A 23,651-nucleotide genomic window follows, 5' to 3' on the forward strand; every position below is an offset into this window, starting at 1 on the left:
AAAGAGTCAGTTAATCACTTAATCATATTTACTGAGCACTTACTGTATGCAGAGCACTGTACTAAGCACTCGGGAAAGTACAATATAACAATAGAACAGACACATCCCCTGTCCACAAGGAGCTTACAGTTAGAGGAATCACATAAACCTGGAACCAGGAGAGAGAGGAGTTGGGGCTGTCAGTTGATTTCACACAGATCCAGACCCATCCTTCATCCAATTTCCATGCTAGGAAGTCTAGGAATCACCTTCCCCAGATCCCTCCTGGGACTCCCCACCCCCCACCCCACGGACAGAGACCAATAGGGCCCCCTGGAATTGGAAGTGGGGTGCCCACAGCCCCAGCAATCAAATCAATTGTATTTATTGAGCACTCACCACATGCATGGACTGCTTACTGTGTACAGTTCACGTCCAACACAGGGTTTACAGTTCTCATTCCCATTTTACATGTGAGGTTTGCAGAAGTGAAGTGACTTGCCCGAAGTCACACAGCAGATGAGTGGCAGAGCCGGGAATGTAACCCGGGTCCTTCTGATCCCAGGCTTGGGCTCTATCCACTGTACCACACTGCTTCTCACAAGCGCTACTGAGAGCTCACCTCCTCCAGGAGGCCTTCCCAGACTGAGCCCCTTCCTTCCTCTCCCACTCGTCCCCCTCTCCATCCCCCACATCTTACCTCCTTCCCTTCCCCACAGCACCTGTATATATGTATACATGTTTGTACATATTTATTACTCTATTTATTTATTTATTTTACTTGTACATATCTATTCTATTTATTTTATTTTGTTAGTATGTTTGGTTTTGTTCTCTGTCTCCCCCTTTTAGACTGTGAGCCCACTGTTGGGTAGGGACTGTCTCTATATGTTGCCAACTTGGACTTCCCAAGTGCTTAGTACAGTGCTCTGCACACAGTAAGCGCTCAATAAATACGATTGATTGATTGATTGATTGTCTTTCCTGCTTTTGTCCCTCCTTCCAATCCAAGGTTTGTTTTTGTGGCTTCTCTCCCATGCCATGCTAATGTTTCCCGCCTCCCCCTTGAATGTCAATATGGGCAGGGAATGTGTCTGTTTACTGTTGTATTGTACTCTCCCAAGCGCTTAGTATAGTGCTCTGCACATAGGAAGCACTTGACACGATTGAATGGCGGAATTGAGCCCGGACAGAAGGCGACAGCGTTTCTACACCAAATTGGTTGCCCTGGTTGCACTGGTCCCTCCCTAGCCTGACCTTGGTTTCTCCAGCTGCCTGACTTTCAGCATGGCTGCCTCAGTGGTCTGCAGGGGCTGGAAGAGTTGGAGAGGGGGGTGAAAGCCCTCAGGGAGAACTCTGGCCCATGGCCCTCCTCAAAACTGCCATGTGGGTTCCCGGGGGAACCAAAGAGGGGAAGAGAAAGTGGCTTCACTGCTTGGGTTCACTGGTTTCAGAAAAAGGCCTGAGGAGAAGTTCTCAGTAGGTCACCTGAGAAAGTGGGACATGGACTTCATCTTACCTCCTTCCCTTTCCCCACAGCACCTGTATATATGTATATATGTTTGTACATATTTATTACTCTATTTATTTATTTATTTATTTGTACATATCTATTCTATTTATTTTATTTTGTTAGTACGTTTGGTTTTGTTCTCTGTCTCCCCCTTTTAGACTGTGAGCCCACTGTTGGGTAGGGACTGTCTCTATATGTTGCCAATTTGTACTTCCCAAGCGCTTAGTACAGTGCTCTACACATAGTAAGCACTCAATAAATACGATTGATGATGATGATGATGGACTGTTTCAGACCTGATCAGCTTGTATATAACCCAGCACTTAGAACAGTTTGCCTGGCACACAGTAAGCGCTTAACAAATACCAGTATTATTACTATTATGAGGATTTAAGCTGTGAGCCCCATGTGGGACATGCACTGTATCCAATCTGATTACCTTATATCTACCCCCAGCACTTAGAACAGTGCCTGGAACACAGTAAGCACTTAAATACCATAAAAAAGTTATCCTAAGTACTTAGTACAGTGCTATGCACCCAGTAAGTGAGAAGCAGCTTGGCCTAGTGGATAGAGCACAAGCTTAGTAGTCAGCAGGACCTGGGTTCATTCATTCAATCATATTTATTGAGTGCTTACTGTGTGCAGAGCACTGTACTAAGCGCTTGGGAAGCACAAGTCGGCAACATGTAGAGACGGTCCCTACTGTGAGGGATGGAACCCAGTGAAGTTCCCTCATGAGACCCCAGGAGGGAAGGCAGAAGCTATCTCCCCGGGCCAGGCCGGGTTACACCAGATACACTAACCGGAAGGAGATAAAGGGAAATAAAACAGCCACATTGCAGGACCTGTTTACCGAAAAACAGGATGCAGCTAACCAAAAAACAGGATGCAGGTTAAACCACAAGGCCACTGTCAGCCTTGTAGGTGAGTGGGTGTTGGGTGCTAGCTGCCGCGATTAAATTGTAGGCTAAGTATCCAGACAATGGAGAAAGGGGATAGTCGGTGGGAGGAAGAGGGTGCATTAGGGCTATAAAGATCGGCTTCGTACAATCAACAAGCGCACTCCCCGGCTGATGCTGCTTGAGCTACGGGGTAGTGTCCTTTCTCATGAGAAAGAATAAAGACTCTTTCCGATCCTGACTCGGACTCTGATTTGGTGGGTAGAGGGAGCCGCTATCCCACACATTACCCAACAACGGGTTTACAGTCTAGAAGGGGGAGAGAGACAACAAAACAAGTAGACAGTTGTTAAAACCGTCAGAATAAATAGAATTATAGCTATAATAGAATGATAGCTATGTTCTGGGTTCTAATACCGGATCTGCCACTTGTCTGCTGTGTGACCTTGGGCAAGTCACTTGGCTTCCCCAGGCCTCAGTTACCTCATCCGTAAAATGGGGATTAAAACTGTGAGCCCCATGTGGGACAGGGACTGTATCCATACTTGTAACTAACCTCACCAGCGCTTAGAACAGTGCTTTGCACATAGTAAGTGCTTAATAAATGCCATTATTATTATTATTATTACCCCAGTGCTTAGTATGGTGCCTGGCACATAGTAAGGGCTTAACAAATACCATAAAACAAGCCAACAACAGTAACTAAGATCAATTCATTCATTCAATCGTACTTATTGAGCGCTTAGTGCGTGCAGAGCACTAAACTAAGCACTTGGAAAGTAAAGTTCAGCAACAGAGACAATCCCTACCCAACAATGGGCTCACAGTCTAGAAGGGGGGAGACAGACAACAAAACAAAAAGGTACAAGTAAACAGGCATCAATAGCATCAATATAAATAAACAGAATTATAGATATATACAGAGACATCAAAACAAGGAAACAGGCAACTGATTGATTGAGCGGGAGGGAGAAGAGGCAGTTGAGGCCTCCATATTTCCTCCAGGAGGCCTTTCCTGACTAAGCCCTCATCTCCCCTCTCCGCCCTCCACCTGCATGGACTCTGCCCTTGGCTGGGTACTCCTTCAGCACTTTGCTATTCACCCCTGTCCCACACCACTTATGCACATATATTTACATTCTACTATTTCTCCTATCTGTTTATTTGAATGTCTGCCTCCCCCTTTAAACTGTAAGCTCCTTAAGGGCAGAGATCACATCTACCGGCTCTATTGTGTTGTCTTCTCCCAAGCTGTTAGTACAGTGCTCTGCACACAATAGATGCTCAATAAATAGCATTGATTCATAAGCCCCCTCCACATTCAGAGGCCCCAGCCAGGAGCAAAGTAAGCAAGCACTCACCTGGGGTTCGGACCAGAGATATCTTTTTTTAAATTCAGGGAAGGTCATGTCTGAAAATTGATTCAGTCGCACTGAAATGGGTGGAAAAAAAATAAAAATAGGATCAGCAGAGCGCTCAACTGAAGGGGTCACAGAAGAAAGAGAAATGATAAAAAAAAAAAAACCCAAACCACACAGTACTCTCATAGGTGTGATTTCCAGCATTGTGTTGGTCAATTTTTCTCTTGTTGAGGACAAAAGTTTGCAGCCTTTGATAATACTCCTCCATGCCATATTTCTTGTTGTGCTGAAAGAACCAGAGGAGAAGTCAGGAACAGGAAGTAGCTTGCTGATTTTGTGCCCCTCAATTTCTGGAATGAGACACTCAGGCCTCTCCTTGATAGATAGGTGCACTAAATCAGTATAACCTAAGTCTGAATTACAGTTACTTTTAAATGATAAATGCCTGTGGGCACTGCATTTCTCCTGATGACCCTCCAGCCAAGTGCCTGATTCTCCCATCTCCTCTCAGGGGGAGGAAATTCAGACAGTGTGGGCCAGTGGTTGGTGAGGAAAAGCCCCAGGCTGGAAAATCCCTGGGTGCTACGGCCTTCATTTGTCAGCAGAAAGTTGGGCAATTTCAATCATCAAAAAAATAAAACAAAAAGAAACCCCCAAACATGCACAAACCAAAAAAAGAAGAAAAAAAGAAGAAGTAACCACTGACCTGCATCATCCATGACTTGAAATGAAACTCCTCTGAAAAAAAAAAAAGGGGACATTGTGTTTTAGGTTGGGGCTGAGTGATTTAGTCAAATGAATCTACAAATTAGTAACTAAAGTTTTGGGGACCTTTGATTCCTTGACTTAAATCCCTCCTACGGGATGGGGGAGGGCTTCTCCTGGAGGGAGTTGCCTTGATATTTTAGGTGATAAATCCGAAATCCTGCATTGGGATTACACAGTTCAGCAGTGATGTAGAGAAGCCTTTGACCCAGGTAGGCAGCACACAGAGGCTGGGGAATCTTGGCCGTTTAAAATGAGGAAAACAATTGAAGCTGTCCTTATCACCTGCATCCCGTGTGCATGGTTGGGGGAAGCACCTCTACCAACTCACTTTTCTTGTAGCCTCCCAATTGCTTGTTAACAGCTCTCTGCACACAGTAAGCGCTCAATAAATGCCATAAATGCCACTGATCTTTTCACCTCTCCGAAATGGTGAACTGACACCATTTTCATCTACTGGTGGAGAGGGGCATGAATAGTGGGTGATATCTTTTCTCCTCTACCACAAATATGGCAGAGTGGCTAATGGAAAAAACACGGGCCTGAGACTCAGGAGGACCTGGGTTCTAATACTAGCTCCGCCACTTGCCTGCTGGGTGACCTTGATGAAGTCACTTCACTTCTCTGTGCCTCAGTTCCCTCTTCTGTAAAATGGCAATTAAGACTGTGAGCCCCCCATGGGACAACCTGATCACCTTGTAACCTCCCCAGCACTTAGAACAGTGCTTTGCACATAGTAAGTGCTTAATAAATGCCATTATTATTATTATTATTATTCTCTGTGCCTCAGTTACCTCATCTGTAAAATGGGAATAAGACTGTGAGCCCTATTCGGGACAGGGACTGTATCCAATTCGATTTGCTTACATCCACCCCAGTGCTTAGTACAGTGCCTGGCATAATAGTATGCATTTAACAAATACAATTATTATTATTATTAGTTTTCCTGTTCTCTCTGCTACTTAGACTGTGAGCCCCTTGAGGGACAGAGACTGTGTCCAACCTAATAATGCTAATTATGGTATTTGTTAAGTGCTTACTATGTCCTCTAGACTGTAAACACCTTAGGGGCAGGGAATGGGTCTGCTAATTCTGTTGTATTGTGCTCTGCAAATAGTTAGCACTCAATTTAATTCTATTTGTTCTGACGGCTTGACACCTGTCCACAAGCTTTGTTTTGTTGTCTGTCTCCCCATTCTAGACTGTGAGCCCGTTGTTGGGTAGGGACCGTCTCTATATTTTGCCGACTTGTATTTCCCAAGCGCTTAGTACAGTGCTCTGCACACGGTAAGCGCTCAGTATGATTGAATGAATGAATATGATTGATTGATTGCCAGGCACTGTACTAAGTGCTGGGAAGGTGGGACACAAGCAAACTGGGTTGGATACAGTACCTGTCCCAGGTGGGACACACAGTCCTAATACCCATTTCACAGATGGGGTAATTTAGTAACCTAATTAACTTGCATCTACTCCAGCACTTAGAACAGGATCTGAAACAAAGTGCTTAACAAATACCATAAAAAAGTAAAAAAAAATTCCTCAAGGACAGCTGCCCCTGCCCCCCACTATCCACTCCCCACTAACAAGAATTGAAAGGGAAGCAATGTGGTCTAATGGTTACAGTACGGACTTGGGCATCAGAAGGATGCCCTGCCATTTGTCTGCTGTGTGACCTTGCGCAAGTCACTTCACTGGGCCTCAGTTACATCATCTGTAAACTGGGGATTAAGACTGTGAGCCCTATGTGGTATTCACTCATTCATTCATTCAATCGTATTTATTGAGTGCTTACTGTGTGCAGAGCACTGTACTAAGCGCTTGGGAAGTGCAAGTTGGCAAAATATAGAGATGGTCCCTACCCAATAGCGGGCTCACAGTTTAGAAGGGGGAGACAGACAACAAAACAAAACATATTAACAAAATAAATAAATAGAATAAACATGTACAAATAAAATAGAGTAATAAATACGTACAAACATATATACATATATACAGGTGCTGTGGGGAGGGGAAGGAGATAAGGCGGGGGGGGCTGGGGAGAGGAAGGAGGGGGCTCAGTCTGGGAAGGCCTCCTGGAAGAGGTAAGCTCTCAGTAGGGCTTTGAAGGGAGGAAGGGAGCTAGCTTGGCAGTTGTGCCCCTCCTTTCTCTCCCCCTCCTCCCCGCCCTACCTCCTTCCCTTCCCCACAGCACCTGTATATATGTATATATGTTTGTACATATTTATTACTCTATTTATTTTATTTGTACATATTTATTCTATTTATTTTATTTTGTTAATATGTTTTGTTTTGTTCTCTGTCTCCCCCTTCTAGACTGTGAGCCCACTGTCGGGTAGGGACCATCTCTATATGTTGCCAACTTGTACTTCCCAAGCGCTTAGTACAGTGCTCTGCACACAGTAAGCGCTCAATGAATACCACTGAATGAATGAATGTGCGGAGGAGGGCATTCCAGGCCAGGGGGATGACGTGGGCTGGGGGTTTACCACCGGACAGGCAAGAACGAGGCACAGTGAGGAGATTAGCTACAGAGGAGCAGAGGGTGCGGGCTGGGCTGTAGAAGGAGAGAAGGGATGTGGGGTAGGAGGGGGCGAGGTGATGGAGAGCCTTGAAGCCGAGGGTGAGGAGTTTTTGCCGGATGGTACATGGACTGTGTCCAAACAGACTTGTCTTATATCTACCCTAGCGCTTAGTACAGTGCCAGGCACATAGTAAGCACCTAACAAATACCATTAAAAAAAATCTCCTGCACCTGGAAGGGAACTGGTGGGTATATGGGGTTGGGGGAGACCCTCAGCTAAGACCCTCCTTTGTGGAGGATACAGACTGTGTTTTCCCTCTGGATTGTAAATTCGATATGGCCAGGGAATGCTAATGAGAAGCAATGGGGCCTAGTGGACAGGGCCTCAGTTACTTCATCTGTAAAGGTGGGGATTGACTGTGAGCCCCATGTGGGACAGGGACTGTGTCCAGCCTGATTAGAGAAGCAGTGTGGCTCAGTGGAAAGAGCACGGGCTTTGGAGTCAGAGGTCATGGGTTCAAATCCTGGCTCCGCCACATGCCTGCTGTGTGACCTTGGGCAAGTCACTTAACTTTTCTGAGCCTCAGTTCCCTCATCTGTAAAATGGGGATTAAGACTGTGAGCCCTACGTGGGACAACCTGATCACCTTGTCTCCCCCCAGCGCTTAGAACAGTTCTTTGCACATAGTAAGCACTTAACAAATGCCATTATTATAATTATTATCTTGTATCTTCCGCAGTGCTTAGTACAGTACCTGGCACATTCATTCATTCACTCAATCGTATTTATTGAGCACTTACTGTGTGCAGAGCACTGTACTAAGCGCTTGGGAAGTACACGTTGGCAACATATAGAGACAGTCCCTACCCAACAGTGGGCTCACAGTCTAAAGGGGGAGACAGAGAACAAAACCAGACATATTAACAAAATAAAAAAATAGAATAGTAAATATGTACAAGTAAAATAAACAGAGTAATAACTATGTACAAACATATATACAGGTGCTGTGGGGAGGGGAAGGAGGTAAGGTGTGGGGGATGGGGAGGGGGGGAGAGAAAGGAGGGGGCTCAGTCTGGGAAGGCCTCCTGGAGGAAGTGAGCTCTCAGTAGGGCTTTGAAAGGAGGAAGAGAGCTAGCTTGGCGGATGTGTGGGGGGAGGGCCTTCCAGGCCAGGGGGAGGACATGGGCCGGGGGTTGATGGTGGGACAGGCGAGACTGAAGCACCACGAGGAGGTTAGCGGCAGGGGAGCAGAGGGTGTGGGCTGGGCTGTAGAAGGAGAGAAGGGAGGTGAGGTAGGAGGGGGCGAGGTGATGCAGAGCCTTGAAGCCGAGAGTGAGGACTTTTTGCCTGATGCGTAGGTTGACTGGTAGCCACTGGAGATTTTTGAGGAGGGGAGTAACATGCCCAAAGCGTTTCTGCACAAAAATGATCCGGGCTGCAGCGTGAAGTATAGATTGAAGTGGGGAGAGACAGGAGGATGGGAGATCAGAGAGGAGGCTGATGCAGTAATCCAGTCGGGATAGGATGAGAGATTGAACCAGCAGGGTAGCAGTTTGGATGGAGAGGAAAGGGCGGATCTCGGCAATATTGCGGAGGTGCGACCGGCAGGTTTTGGTGATGGATTGGATGTGAGGGGTGAACGAGAGAGCAGAGCCGAGGATGACACCAAGGTTGCGGGCTTGTGAGATGGGAAGGATGGTAGTGCTGTCAACAGTGATGGGAAAGTCAGGGAGAGGGCAGGGTTTTGGAGGGAAGATAAGGAGTTCAGTCTTGGACATGTTGAGTTTTAGAAGGTGGGCAGACATCCAGATGGAGATGTCTTGAAAGCAGGAGGAGACATGAGCCTGAAGGGAGGGAGAGAGAGCAGGGGCAGAGATGTAGATTTGGGTGTCATCAGCATAGAGATGATAGTTGAAGCCGTGGGAGCGAATGAGTTCACCAAGGGAGTAAGTGTAGATCAAGAACAGAAGGGGACCAAGAACAGACCCTTGAGGAACCCCTACAGTAAGGGGATGGGAGGAGAAGCCCGCAAAAGAGACTGAGAATGAACGGCCAGAGAGATAAGAGGAGAACCAGGATAGGACGGAGTCTGTGAAGCCAAGGTTGAATAGTGTGTTGAGGAGAAGGGGGTGGTCCACAGTGTCGAAGGCAGCTGAGAGGTTGAGGAGGATTAGGATAGAGTAGGAGCCGTTGGATTTGGGAAGCAGGAGGTCACTGGTGACCTTTGAGAGGGCAGTTTCCGTGGAATGTAAGAATGTGTGAAGCCAGATTGGAGGGGGTCGAGGAGAGAGTTGGCGTTGAGGAATTCGAGGCAGTGCGTGTAGATGACTCGTTCAAGGAGTTTGGAAAGGAATGGTAGGAAGGAGATAGGGAGATAACTAGAAGGGGAGATGGGGTCAAGAGAGGGTGTTTTTTTAGGATGGGAGAGATGTGGGCATGTTTGAAGGCAGAGGGGGAGGAGCCAGTGGAGAGTGAGTGGTTGAAGATGGAAGTTAAGGAGGGGAGGAGGGAAACACTTGACAGCCTGCAAGAGAAGCAGCGTGACCTAACGGCTAGAGCACAGACCTGGGAGTCAGAAGGACCTGGGTTCTAATCCCAGCTCGCAATTTGTCTGCTGCATGTCTCTGGACAAGTCACTTCACTTCTCTGGGCCTTGGTTACCTCGTTGGTAAAAGGAGGATTAATACTTTGAGCTCCAAGTAAGTGCGTAACAACTTACAATTATTATTATAGTATTGATTCTGTTGTATTACACTCTCCCAAGCACTTGGTATAGTAAGCGCTCAATAAATACCATTGACTGTGAGCCCGCTGTTGGGTAGGGACCGTCTCTATATGTTGCCAACTTGTACTCCCCAAGTGCTTAGTACAGTGCTCTGCACACAGTAAGGACTCAATAAATACGATTGAATGAATGAATGAATGACTGATTCTCAATGCCTGATACAGGCAGCCCTGGAAGCTTATTTGGAAAACACCTTGCTGGGCCCTAGAGAGAATGCTTAAGCTGACACCCCCCACTTCCTTATACCACTTGGTCCCATACACAGACACGCTTCCTCTATACCCCCCACCCCTCCTCCCCTGCCAGCTGGGGCTCACAGTCACAGCTGGGGCCCCCAAACAAGAGTTGGACTGACTGGAGAAACTAGAAGTCAACACTGGGGTCCTGTGACCGGGCAGGATTGGAGGAGGAATCCCAAACCAGGAATGTTGCTTGCAAAATCAGGAAATCCCTGTTAACTCAGTGCTCAGGTGCTCTCTTTTTTATTTAGTTATTTACTCTTTTATTATGGTATTTGTTAAGCACTTACTCTGTGCCAGGCACTATACTAAGTGCTGGGGTAGATAGAAGCTAATCAGGTTGGACACAGTCTGTGCCCCAACTGGGGTTCACAATCTTAATCCCCATTTCACCGATGAGGGAACTGAGGCCCAGAGAAGTGCCGAGGACGTGTCCGAGATCACACAGCAGATTAGTGGCAGAACTGGGACTGTGAGCCCACTGTTGGGTAGGGACCATCTCTATATGTTGCCAACTTGTACTTTCCAAGCGCTTAGTATAGTGCTCTGCACACAATAAGCGCTCAATAAATATGATTGAATAAATGAATGAATGAATGAAAGAACCCAGGTCCTTCTGAGTTCATGCTGCTTCTCTGCAGGTTGTCAAATATTTACTATGTGCCAGGCACTATATTAAGCATAAGCATTAGAACAGTGCTTCACACATAGTAAGCACTTAAATACCATCATTATTATTAGGATGGACACAGTTCCTGCCCCACATGGGGCTCATAGTCTTCATCCCCATTTTACCAATGAGGGAACTGAAGCTCAGAGAAGTGAAGCGACTTGCCCAAGGCTACACAGCAGACAAGTGGCGGAGCCGGGATTAGAACTCAGGTCCTCTGACTCCCAGGTTCAGGCTCTAACCAGTAGGCCACACTGGGCTTGAGATGAGAGGCTTTTCCAGGCCTGCTCAGGGCATCTCATGTCCTCGCTCTAGACTGTAAGTTCGTTGTGGGCAGGGATTGTGTGTTATATTGCAGTCTCCCAAGCACTCAGTCAGTCCAGTGCTCTGCACACAGTAAGTGCTCTGGACTGAGCTCCTCCTGGATGCAGAGCGCTGGACAGAGCACCTACTGGGTGCAGGGCACTGGACTGAGCACCTCCCGTGTAAAGGGCATTGAGCACCTACAGAATGGTGGGCACTGTACCAGGCCCTGGAGAGGCCTGGGGAGAAGAAGTCCAGAACACGCTTCCTGCCCAGGAGGGGCTTACAATCTAATGGGGGACACAATTGATATGCACCAGTGAACATATCGTAGTTAAGAAAATGAGAAAACATAAAAAGGTGCTCAGTAAATACCACTGATGGACTGATTGACTCTGCGGAGGCCACCTACCGAAAGTGACACTTAGATGCTTATCTTACACACCCTGTTACTGCTGAAGTTAAGTACACCCCACTTCCCATCTCAACATTCCCGAGGGTAGGATCTCTGAGGGTAGGGATCACATCTATTTGCTACACTGTGTTCTTCTCAGCACTCAGGACAGTGCTCTGTCCCGGGCCCGAGAAGCAGTGTGGAAGGAACATGGACTTGGGAATTGGAGGACCTGGGTTTGAACCCCGGCTCTGCCACTTGCTTGCTGGGTGGCCTGGGACAAGTCACTTAACTTCTCTGGGCCTCAGTTTCCCCAATTGTAAAATAATAATTATAATAAAATGGGGATTAAAAACCTGTTCTCCCTCCCATTTAGATCGTGAACCCCTTGCAGGACAGGGACTTTGTTGGACCTAATTAACTCAGTGCTCTGTGTACAGTGTACAGTGCTCTGCACACAGTAAGCACTCAATAAATATGATTGAATGAATGCATGTAACAGGCACTTAACAAATACCATAAAAAAGTGCTCAATAAGTACCAGTGACCGAAGGAGTCCTTGGGACACTTGAATCTGTGACCTTTGGACATCCGCTATTCACCCCATCCCAACCTCATAGCACTAATGTCCTTTTTTCTTTATAATGGTATTTGTTAAACCCTTACTGTGGGCCAGACACTATTCTAAACACCAGGGTGGATACAAGGTAATCCGGATGTACACAATCCCTGCCCCCCTGGGGCTCTCGGTCTTCATCCCCACTTTCCAGATGAGATCACTGAGGCCCAGAGAAGTGAAGGGACTTCCCCAGGCTCACCTGGCAGGCAAGTGGCAGAGCTAGGACTAGAACTCAGGTCCTTCTGACTCCCAGGTCCATGCTCGACATGTTACATCTCTTTAAATGATGGATTATATCTTCCTAGTAAAGTCTGTCTCCCCCTCTAGACTGACTGTCAGCTCGTTCATTCCTTCAGTCCTATTTACTGAGCTCTTACTGTGTGCAGAGCACTGTATTAAGCTCTTGGAAAGTAGAATTCAGCCATAAAGACAGACTTACGGGCAGGGCACATGTCTGTGAATTCCGTGGGACTGGACACCCTCCCAAGCGGTCAGTAGGTGTGCGACCTTGGGCAAGTCCCTTCACTTCTCTGTGGCTAAATTCCCTCATCCGTAAAATGAGGATTAAAAATGCGAGCCCCCCGTGGGACCACCTGATTATCCTGTCTCTACCGCAGCGCTCAGAACAGTGCTTGGCCCATGGTAAGCGCTGAAGCAATACCGTCATTATGCTTATGATTAGGGTGCTCTGCACCCAGTGGGCGCTCCGTAAATACGATCGATCGATCGATTGATGGATTGGTCGGTGGCTGGATTGTCCTGCCCAGGCCTGGGTTCTGCGTCCTGCCGGGTGGCTCGGGTGCCCGGTGGCTCCGGTGCCCCGTGTCTCCGGTGCCCCGCGCCTCCTTACCTTCGGCCGAGAGTGCGGGGGCGGTGGTTCGGCCGGGGGCGAGTAGGAGGATGCCCGCCAGCAGGAGGAGGGCTGCGGCCATCGCGGGCGGACCCGGGCGGACCCGGACTGACGGAGCCGGGGAGGAGGAGGAGGAGGAGGAGGAGGGCTGCGGCGGCGGCGGCGGCAGGTGTCGGTGCTGTGACTGACAGCGGCCCCGGCCCGCGGGGAAGGAGAAGAGGAGCGGGAGTGGAGGGGACACGGGGGGGGGGGGAGGGAGGGGCGAGAAGGAGGGGAGAGGGAAGGAGGACGAGGGGGGAGGAGGACGGGGACAGAGGGAAGGGGAGGGGCAAGGAGGAGGGGGCGGGGGAAAGGGGTGGGGAGGAGGGGCGAGGGGAGGGGCGAGGAGGAGGGGAGGGGCGGGGAGGAGGGGAGAGGGAAGGGGTGGAGGGGAGGAGGGAGGAGGAGGGGAGAGGGAAGGAGAGGGAAGGGGTGGGGTGAAGGGGAGGAGGGAGGAGGAGGGGAGGAGGGAGGAGGAGGGGAGAGGGAAGGAGGACGGAGGAGAGGGAAGGGGTGGGGAGAAGGGAGGAGGGGGCGGGGAGAAGGGGAGAGGGACGGGATGGGGAGGAGGGGAGAAAGGAGGAGGAGGGGATAGGGAAGGAGGATCGGGGGAGGAGGACGGGGGAGAGGGACGGGGTGGGGAGGAGGGGAGAGGGAAGGGGAGGAGAAGGAAGGGGTGGGGAGGAGGGGGGCGGGGAGAAGGGGAGAGGGAAGGGGTGAGGAGGAGAAGAGAGGGGAGGAGGGGGCGGGACGAGCTGGCCGGGGCGTCTTAGCGGGGAGGGCGGGCGGGCGGGCGTGTTCCGTGCAGTGATTACGGGCAATGGGGAAGTGCGGTGGGGTCGGGGCCGCCCCCAAACCGCAGCTGTCAACGGGGGGCGGGGAGCTGGGTTCTAATCCCGCCTTCGCCACTGATCCGCTGTGTGACCTTGGGTAAGTCACTTAACTTCACTGGGTCTCAGTTCCCTCATCTGGAAAATGGGGATTAATAATAATGAATAATTGTGGTATTTGTTAAGCACTTACTGCGCGCTGGCCGTTCATTCTGAGTCTCCTTCCCGGGCTCCTCCTCCCCCTCCCATCCCCTTACTGTAGGGGTTCCTCAAGGGTCAGTTCCTGCTCCTCTTCAATTTTCCATCTACATTCACTCCCTTGGTGAACTCATTTGCTCCCACGGCTTTAACTATCATCTCTACGCAGATGGCACCCAAATCTAGATCTCCTCCCCTGTTCTCTCTCCCTCCCTCCTGGCTCCCATCTTCTCCTGCCCTCAGGACATCTCTTCTTGGATGTCCTCCCACCACCTCGTCCTCGTTCTAGCCTGTCCCGCCGTCGACCCCTGGTCCCCATCCTACCTCTGGCCTGGAACGCCCTCCCTCTTCAGTTCTACCAAACAATCATATTTCCCCCCTTCAAATCCTTACTGAAGGCTCACCTTCTCCAAGAGGCCTTCCCAGACTAAGACGCCCTTTTCCTCAGCTCTTCCTCAACTCCACGATATCCTTCTAATTCTCTGTGCTCTACCCCCTCTCCCTGCCCCACAGCACTTGTGTATATGTACATATGTATAATTCTATTTATTTGTATTAATGCCTGTTTACTTGTTTTGATGTGTATATGACTATAATTCTATTATATTTATTATATTACTTATATAATACATTAGTATTATATTTATTATATTATTTATATTTATTTCTATTACTACTATTATTATTATTGGTGCCTGTTTACTTGTTTTGTCTCCCCCCTCCCCCCCAGACTGTAAGCTCTTTGTGGGCAGGGATTGTCTTTACTGCTGAATTGTACTTCCCAGGTGCCTACCACAGTAATCTGCATAAATACGATTGAGTGAATGAATGAATGAGTGCCAGGCAATCTACTAAGCGCTGGGGTAGATACAACGAAATTGGGCTGGACACAGTCCCTGTCCCGCATGGGGCTCACAGTCTTAATCCCCATTTTACAGATGAGGTCACTGAGGCCCAGAGAAGTGAAGTGACTTCCCCAAGGCCACACAACAGACAAGTGGCGGAGGCAGGATTAGAACCCTGATCTTCTGACTCCCAGGCCTGTGCTCTATCAGCTGTGCCACTGAAACTGTGAACGCCATGTGGGACATGGACTGTATCCAACCTGATGAGCTTGTATCTACCCCAGGGCTTAGTACAGTGCCTGCCATGTAGTAACACTTAACAAATCCAGCACTTAGAACAGTGCCCAGTGCTTAGAACAGTACCTGGCACATAGCGCTTATCAGATACCATCATTTTTAAATGCCATGACGAAAAAAAGTATGTGTGGGGTGGGGGAAGGGGTCAGGGCACGCTTTCCCCAAGAGACACACTGTAAATTTGGGTGAACTCATTCCATTTCCACAAAATGGTGCATATGATGTTATTACATTAAGTTGCCAATGCACGTCAGCCTTGTGATGATGATGATGGCATTTGTTAAGCACTTACTCTGTGCAAAGCACTGTTCTAAGCACTGGGGAGAATACAAGGTGGTCAGATTGTTCCACCTGGGGCTCACAGTCTTTATCCCCATTTTACAGATGAGGTAACCGAGGCACAGAGAAGTTACGTGACTTGCCCAAAGTTACACAGCTGACAATTGGCAGAGCTGGGATTTGAACCCATGACCACTGACTCTCAAGCCCATGCTCTTTCCTTTGAGCCATGCTGCTTCTGGCTCATGAGGTGTCATGTGATGTCATGGGCATCTCTCTATCGTTGAGTGTTGTCATGGATCCCAGAGAAGCCCCAGAATTCAAAGAAGAATTTCTCAGGAGAACCATGTTTAGGCCCTGCGTGGTTTTATGGAGATGCCCTGGGCCAGGCCTGGGCAACTGACCAGAAAAGCAGCATGGCTGTAAGTGCTATGCAGGACAGGGACTCTGTCCAACCCCATTTGTTTGTCCCCACCCCAGCACTTAGTGCAGTGCCTGGCACGTAGTAAGTGCTTAACAAATACCACAGTTGTTATTATTATTGTTCTGGGCTGCTGCACCCGCTTTGCTGTTTGGGAGGGGCTGGAGTGGGTAATAATAATAATAATGATGATGATGATGGCATTTATTAAGCACTTACTGTGTGCAAAGCACTGTTCTAAGTGCTGGGGAGGTTACAAGGTGATCAGGTTGTCCTACGGGGGGCTCACAGTCTTAATCCCCATTTTACAGATGAGGTTAATTGAGGCATAAAGAAGTTAAGTGAGTTGCCCAAAGTCACCCAGCTGACAAGTGGCGGAGCCGGGATTTGAACCCATGACTCTGACTCCGACTCCAAAGCCCGGGCTCTTTCCACTGAGCCACACTGCTTCTCTAAGCAAGTGAAGCAAACAAGCAAACCAGGTTGGACAGAGTCCCTGTCCTGTCTAGTGCTTACAGTCTTAATTCACGTTTTACAGATGAGGTCACTGAGGCCCAGAGAAGTGAAGCGACTTGCCCGAGGCCACACAGCAGACAAGAGGAGCCAGGAATCGAAACCATGACCTTCTGACTCCCAGGCCCATTCTCTGTCCACCACGCCATGCTGCTTCCCCGATTGGTATCGACCGAGTGCTTACTATGTGCTGAGCACTGCACTAAGCACTTGGGAGAGTACCATATAATGGACATGTTCCCTGGCCATGAGGAGCTTACGGTTTAGAAATGAGCTTACAGTCTAGAGGAAGAAAGGAGTGCTGCTACCATTTTGAGGTGCTCAAAGCACTCAGGGTGACCCCCAGAGGCAGACTGTGCCTTCTGGCCAATCAAATGACCTTACCCCCTTCTACGTCTCCTCCCTGCTCTCTTACTACAACCCATCCTCACTTTACTCTTCTAATGTCAACCTACTCACTGTACATCAGTCTCATGTGAGCCCACTGTTGGGTAGGGACTGTCTCTATATGTTTCCAACTTGTACTTCCCAAGCGCTTAGTACAGTGCTCTGCACACAGTAAGTGTTCAATAAATACAATTGATTGATTGATTGATCTATCTCACCTCGGTTCTCTCACCCACATCCTGCTCCTTACCCGGAACTCCCTTCCTCTTCATATCCGATAATGACTCTCCCCACCTTCAAAGCCTTATTGAAGGCATATCTCCTCCCAGAGGACTTCCTCCCCTAAGTCCTCCTTTCCTCTTCTCCCACTCCCTTCTAGGTGGCCTGGCCTTGTTTCCTTTATTCTCCCCCCACCCCCAAACCTATAGCAATTATGTACATATCTATAATACATTTATTTGTATTAATATCTGTTTCCCCCTCTAAACAGTAAGCTCACTGTGTGCAGGGAATGTGTCTATTAAATTGTTGTGTTGTACTCTCCCAAGCATTTAGTACGGTGCACTGCACACAGTAAGCACACAATAAATACGATGGATTGATTGATTCGTTGATGGATTAGACTCTAACTGGAGCCTTTTGGACCTTCTAGTAAGCGAATGATAAATACCATTGATTGATTGATTGACTGAATCAGGTCCCTCTTGGTTCATGGGAGGTAACTGAACCTGCCAACTCCCCTTCTGACACTGGGTGAGAGGTATGGGCTGAGGAATTGGGGTGAGGAATGGTCTGAGCTCCAAAAGGGAAGCATGAGAGGAGAATGGCTTCACTCACAGTGGATGGTTTTGGTTTCCTTCAGTTCCAGCGAGCTCTGCGGGGGCAAACCATGGAAAAGCAGGGGGAACTCAGGTCCTGGGGAAATGGGTCAGACCCTTGCCCAGTCTGTACCACTGGGGAGTGGACCAGACTCATCCGAGGGCGAGGATCCCCATCGATACATGGCTAGTAGAAAGTTATGCCAAGATCCAACAAAGACACTTTCCTCATGTCAACCCACTGAAGTCCTGATGGTATAATTGCAGCTCATCACTGACTTTGAACCTTTTCCTGTGCTCACTCCCTCCCACCTCCCTTAGTCCTGAGATTCAATTATTCAATCAGTGGTATTTATTGAGCACTTACTGTGTGCACAGCACTGGACTAAGAGCTTGGGAGAGTACAGTACAACAATAAACTGACACATTCCTTGCCCACCAGGGAATTCTCCCATATGCTTTTGAGAGATATAAGAGATACTCCCATAATGCTTTTCTGAGATAATCTATATGATTTAGAAGCAGTGTAGCCTAGTGGATAGAGCATGGGTCTGAGAGTCAGAAGGAGTTGGGCTCTAATCCTGGCTCCACCATTTGTCTGTTGTGTGACCTCGGTTAGGTCACTTCACTTCTCCTTGATCTCATCTATAAGATGAGGATGAACACAGTGAGCCCCATGTGGGACATGGTGTGTTTCCAAACTGATTTGTTTGTATCTACCCCAGCACTTAGAACAGTGCCTGGCACATAGCAGGACACATAACAAATGTCATTTTTAAAAAAATGTGGGCTGGATGATCTCATTCCTCCCTCTGCCTCCAGGACAAGGCCCATACCTCTCCCACAGGTGAAAGGTTCTCGACGAGTTCAGGGAATGGCCTTTCACAGACTCTCCCAAAAGGCTGCTCTGGGCCTAACCATCCTTCCCAGAAGAAGGCCATTTCAGGAATGCTTCCCCCCTCCCTGACCCACATACCCCAGTGGTGCAATTCTTCCCTTAGGGTCCAGCCCTGCCCCCACTGTCAAGCCTCAATCTTTCCATCTCCTCTCCGACCCATTTTTGTGAGCCAGGGTTGACACCCATTCAGCAGGCTACCAGACATTCGAATTATTGCAGATGAGGAACGGGTAAGGGACTATCGGTTGATCAATCAATGATATTGGCTGAGCTCTTACTATGTGCACAGCACTGTACTAAGCCCTTGGGGGAATGTATATAATGGACACGTTCTATGCCCATAAGGACGTTATAGTTTAGAGATGAGCTTACAGTCCTAGAGGAAGAGAGAAGTGTTGTTACCATTTTGGGATGCTCATAGCACTCAGAATGAGCCCCGAGGCCAGACTGTGCCTTCTTCCTTTCCTCCTGGCCAATCAGATGACTTTGCCCCTTCCTACATCACCTTGCTGCTCTTCTACTACAACCCACCCACACACTTTGCAGCTCTAATGTCCACGTACTCACTGAACCCTGATGTCATCTATCTCACTGCCGACCTCTCGCCCACGTCCTGCCTGTGGTCTGGAACGCCCTTCCTCCTCATATCTGACAGTGACTCTCTCCCTTTCAAAGCCTTATTCAAGGCACATCTCCTCGGAGAGGCCTTCCCTAAGACTTCCTCTTTTCCCATTCCCTTCTGCGTCACCCTGACTTGCTCCCTTTATCCATCCCCCGACTCAGCCCCTCGGCACTTATATACATATAATAATAATAATAATAATTATAATGGCATTTGTTAAGCGCTTACTATGTGCAAAGCACTGTTCTAAGTGCTGGAGGGGGGATACAAAGTGATCAGGTTGTCCCATGTGGGGCTCACAGTCTTAATCCCCATTTTACAGATGAGGGAACTGAGGCTCAGAGAAGTTAAGTGACTTGCCCAAGGTCACACCGCAGACATGTGGCAGAGCCGGGATTAGAACCCATGACCTCTGACTCCAAAGCCTGTGCTCTTTCCACTGAGCCACACTTCTTCTAATCTATAATAATTTGTAATCTGTAATCTATAATAATTTATATTAATGCCTGTCTCCCCCTTGAGATTGTAAGCTCACTGTTGGCAGCAAATGAACCTGTTTATTGCTGTATAAGTTGTACGGTTGTCATAGTACAGTGCACTGTACACAGTAAATGCTCAATAAATATGACTGACTGACTACTAAGCGCTCAGGAGAGTACAATACAACAAAGTTGGCAGACTTTGAGTCTATCAATCAAGCAATGGTATTTATTGAGCACTTACTGTGTGCAGATCACTGTACTAAGCGCTTGGGGGAGTATACTGCAAAAGTATTGGTAGACATATTCTCTGTCCACAAGGGGCTTACAGTCTGGAGAAGCAGCATAGCTTAGTGGATAGAGCATGGGCCTGGGAATCAGATGGACCTGGGTTCTAATCCTACCACTTGTCTGCTGTGTGATCTTGGGTATGTCACTTAACTTCCCTGTGCCTAAATTAGTAAAATGGGGATTAAGAGTGTGAGTCCTGTGTGGGACAGGGACTGTGTCCAACCTGATCAACTTGATCTATTGAACTGATCTACAAAAATGTTCAGGGCATGTTTCCCATCTCCTCAAGAACCTCCAGTGGTTGCCCATCCCCCTCCACATCAAACAGAGGCACCTCACCAGTGCTTAAAACAGTGCCTGGCACATAATAAGTGTTTAACAAGTATAATGATAACAATAATAATAATGAGAATAATAATAGTAATAATTATAAAAGGGGTCGAGCTTAAAAATTGCATATGTCCACGAGACTGTGGGACAACCTGATTACTTTGTATCCAGCCCAGTGCTTAGAACAGCCCTTGTCACATAGTAAGTGCTTAACAAATACCAGAATTATTATTATTAAGCAAGGGTATTTCTTGAACACTTACTCTGTGCTGAGCACTGTACTAAATGCTGGGGAGAGTACAATGCAGTAAAGTTGGTAGACATGATCCCTGCCCTCAAGAAACTTGTTATCTAGCTGGGGAGGCGGACATTAAAATAAAGAACAAGTTGAGGGTAGCAACATAGTATGTGCGGAAGTAGTTTTCGGGGGTTGGAGGGCACCTCAAGACTCCCAGGGAGAGCACCCCAACATGGAGGTGATGTGGAAACACTGAAGCAGCAATGGGCGGGGAGATGGGGGCTGCAATGGATCTGGCAATCAATCAATGAATCGATAGTATTTATTGTGCAGTTACTATGTACAGGGAACTTTACTAAACACTTCGGTGAGTACAACACAACAATATACCAGACACATTCTCTGCCCACAATGAGCTTCCAGTCTAGAGGGAGAGGCAGACACTAACAGAAATAAATTAATTACGGTGGTGAATAAAGGGAGCAAGTTAGCTGGATGCAGTAGGGAGTGGGAGAAGAAGGAAGGGGGGCTTATTAGGAGAAGCCCTCCTCGGGGAGGTGTGCCTTCAGTAAGGCTTTGAAGGAGGGGAGAGTCATTGTCTGTCGGGTGTGAGGAGGTAGGACATTTCAGGCCAGCGGCAGGAGGTGGGTGAGAGATCAGTGGTGAGATAGACAAAATGGAGGTATAGTGAGAAGGTTTAGAAGCATTAGAGGAGTGAAGTGTGTGGGCTGGGTCATAGCAGGAGAGTGGCGAGGGGAGGGTGAACATGATGGAGGGCTTTAAAGTCAATGGCGATGAGTTTCTGCTTGGCGCAGAGGTGGATGGACAACCACTGGAGGTTCTTGAGGAGTGGGGAAACATGGCCTGCATGTTTCTGTAGAAAACTGATCCGGGCAGCAGAATGAAGTATGGGCTGGAGTCGGGGGAGAGAGGAGGCAGGAAGGTCAAAAAAGGAGCCTGATACAGTAATCAAGGCGGGATAAGTGATTGGATTAATGTGGTAGCAGTTTTGGTTGGAGAGGAAAGAGTGGATTTTAGTGGGGTTTTGAAAGTTGAATCGACAGGATTTAGGGATGGATTGAATACGTGGGTTGAATGAGAGAGAGGAGTCAAGGATAACACCAAGATTATGGGCTTGTGAGACAGGTAGATTGGTGATGCCGTCTACAGTGATAGGAAAATCACGGGGAGGACAGGGTTTGGGTAGAAAGGTAAGGAGTTACGTTTTGGACCCGTTTAGTTTGAGCTGGTGGCAGGACATCAAAGTCGAGATATCTTGAAGGCAGGAGGAAATGTGAGACTGTGGGGAGGGAGAGAGATCAGGGCTGGAGATATAGATTTGGGTGTCATCTGCGTAGAGGTGGTAGTTGAAGCCATGTGCATGAATGAGTTCTCCCAGGGAGCAGGTGTAGATGGAGAATGGAAGGGGACCCAGAACTGAGCCTTGAGGGACTCCCATAGTTAGGGAGAGGGAGGCAGAGGAGGAGCCCTCTAAAGAGACTGAGAATGAGTGGCCAGAGAGACAGGGGGAGAACCAGGAGAGGACAGAGTCAGTGAAGCCAAGGTTGGATAAGGTTTACAGGAGTAGGGGGTGTTCCACAGTGTTGAAGGCAGCAGAGAGGACAAGGAGGATTAGGATGGAGTTGGCAAGAAGGAGATCATTGGTGACCTTTGAGAGGACCGTTTCTGTGGAGTGAAGAGGATGGAAGCCAGATTGGAGGGGTTCCAGAAGAGAATTGGAGGACAGGAACTTGAGACAGCAAGGGAGGACAACTCATTCGAATAGTTTGGAGAAGAAAGGTAGGAGGGAGATGGGGCGATAACTGGAGGGAGTCATGGGGTCAAAGGAGGTTTTTTTAGGATAAGGGAGAAAAGGGTTTGAAAGCAGTGGGGAAGAAGCCACTGGAGAGCTAATCATTGAAGATGGCAGTTAGGGAGGGAAGACGGGAGGGTTCAAGTGTTTTGAAAAGGTGCCAAGGAAGGGAGTCGGATGGGCAGGTGGAGGGGGTGGATTTTGAGAGAAGGCAGGAGATCTCCTCTAGAGATACTGTTGGGAAAGATGGGAGAGTGGAAGAAGGGGCAGGAAGAGGGTGCGGGTGGGTAGGGGCAGGGGGGATTTTAGGGAGATCATACTTGATGGCGACAATTTTCTCGATGAAGTAGGTGGCCAGGTCTTTGGGGCAAAGGATGGGGGTGGCAGTGGAACAGGGGGCTTGAGGAGGGAGATAAATGTTTGTAAAAACTGGCAAGGGCAACGAGCATGAGTGTCAATAAGGATGAAGAAATAATTTTTCCGAGCAGAGGAGAGGGCAGAGTTAAAGCATGCAACGATAAACTTGAAGTGGACAGAGTTAGCCCGATATCTAGATTTCCACCAGCAGCGCTCTCTGGCCCATGCACAAAAGTTGAGGAGGTGGACTGTGTGGAGGTGATCCAGGGCTGTGGGTTAGCACTGTACTAAGCGCTTGGGAGAGTACAAGATAACAATATGTTAGTATACATATTCCCAGTAAGCACTCAATAAATACCTTTGATCGATAGACTGTAAACTCATTGAGCAGGGAACACGTCTAGTGACTCTTGTTCTGTCATACTCTGCCAAGTGCTTAGTACAGTGCTCTGTACACGGTAACCACTCAGTAAACACGATTGATTTATCAGATGGACATTTACAATTGCTCAGACCAGACAGTCTTGCTCAGCACAAAGCCTGGCAAATGGGAAAGAAACAGTCTGGGATAAACACGCTTTCAGCCCAATGTTCACCCTGAGATAGAATAGATTTATTAGCAAGAGGTAATCAGGAAACATATATTTTTACAAAAATGGAAATTTTTCATTTTTTCCAAACAAGCTGTAAGTTGAAATATTTTAGGACTTGAAATAGAATTCTCATACCACTAGGTATTGCTTACAGCAAAAGTTTTCTGTCTCTCAGTGGATCATGCCTGACACTTTAAAGTTAAACTGTGTTTTCTGTACTGTACAATGTAAAAAATACATGGTAATATTCACAGAATAAGCACTACATTACTATAGTCCTGCTAGACGGTGTATAGACAGGATTACAGTACTGTAAATGTAATAAAAACACTAGGTAATAGTTCTTCTAATTCTACATTAGGTACGAGTTGTCACAAGGTTTACAGATCTACAGCATATCAACAAAAGCTTGTCGTGATAGGTACGCAGCTCAAATATTAAAAGTTACATCGGTGATCCCTACTTTGAATGAGCGCTGGGAAGCCATAGACAAGACTG

General features: G+C 48.0%; 1 protein-coding gene across 1 annotated transcript in view; it reads right to left on the bottom strand.

Annotated features, from left to right (window-relative positions):
* The window catches only part of CTSH (cathepsin H), a 44,566-nt gene extending 31,450 nt beyond the window's left edge, over positions 1 to 13,116 (bottom strand). Inside the window, exons 1-4 of the mRNA XM_038767591.1 lie at positions 12,906 to 13,116; positions 4,462 to 4,493; positions 3,936 to 4,041; positions 3,756 to 3,826 (exon numbers count right to left, since the gene is read on the bottom strand). Coding sequence (XP_038623519.1) covers positions 3,756 to 3,826; positions 3,936 to 4,041; positions 4,462 to 4,493; positions 12,906 to 12,987 — 291 coding nt within the window. The 5' untranslated portion in view covers positions 12,988 to 13,116. The remainder of the gene's footprint in view (positions 1 to 3,755; positions 3,827 to 3,935; positions 4,042 to 4,461; positions 4,494 to 12,905) is intronic.
* Positions 13,117 to 23,651: the final 10,535 nt, after the last annotated feature.

The sequence above is a fragment of the Tachyglossus aculeatus genome, chromosome 26 (assembly GCF_015852505.1).
Source record: "Tachyglossus aculeatus isolate mTacAcu1 chromosome 26, mTacAcu1.pri, whole genome shotgun sequence".
In the NCBI taxonomy this organism is placed as follows: Eukaryota; Metazoa; Chordata; class Mammalia; order Monotremata; family Tachyglossidae; genus Tachyglossus; species Tachyglossus aculeatus.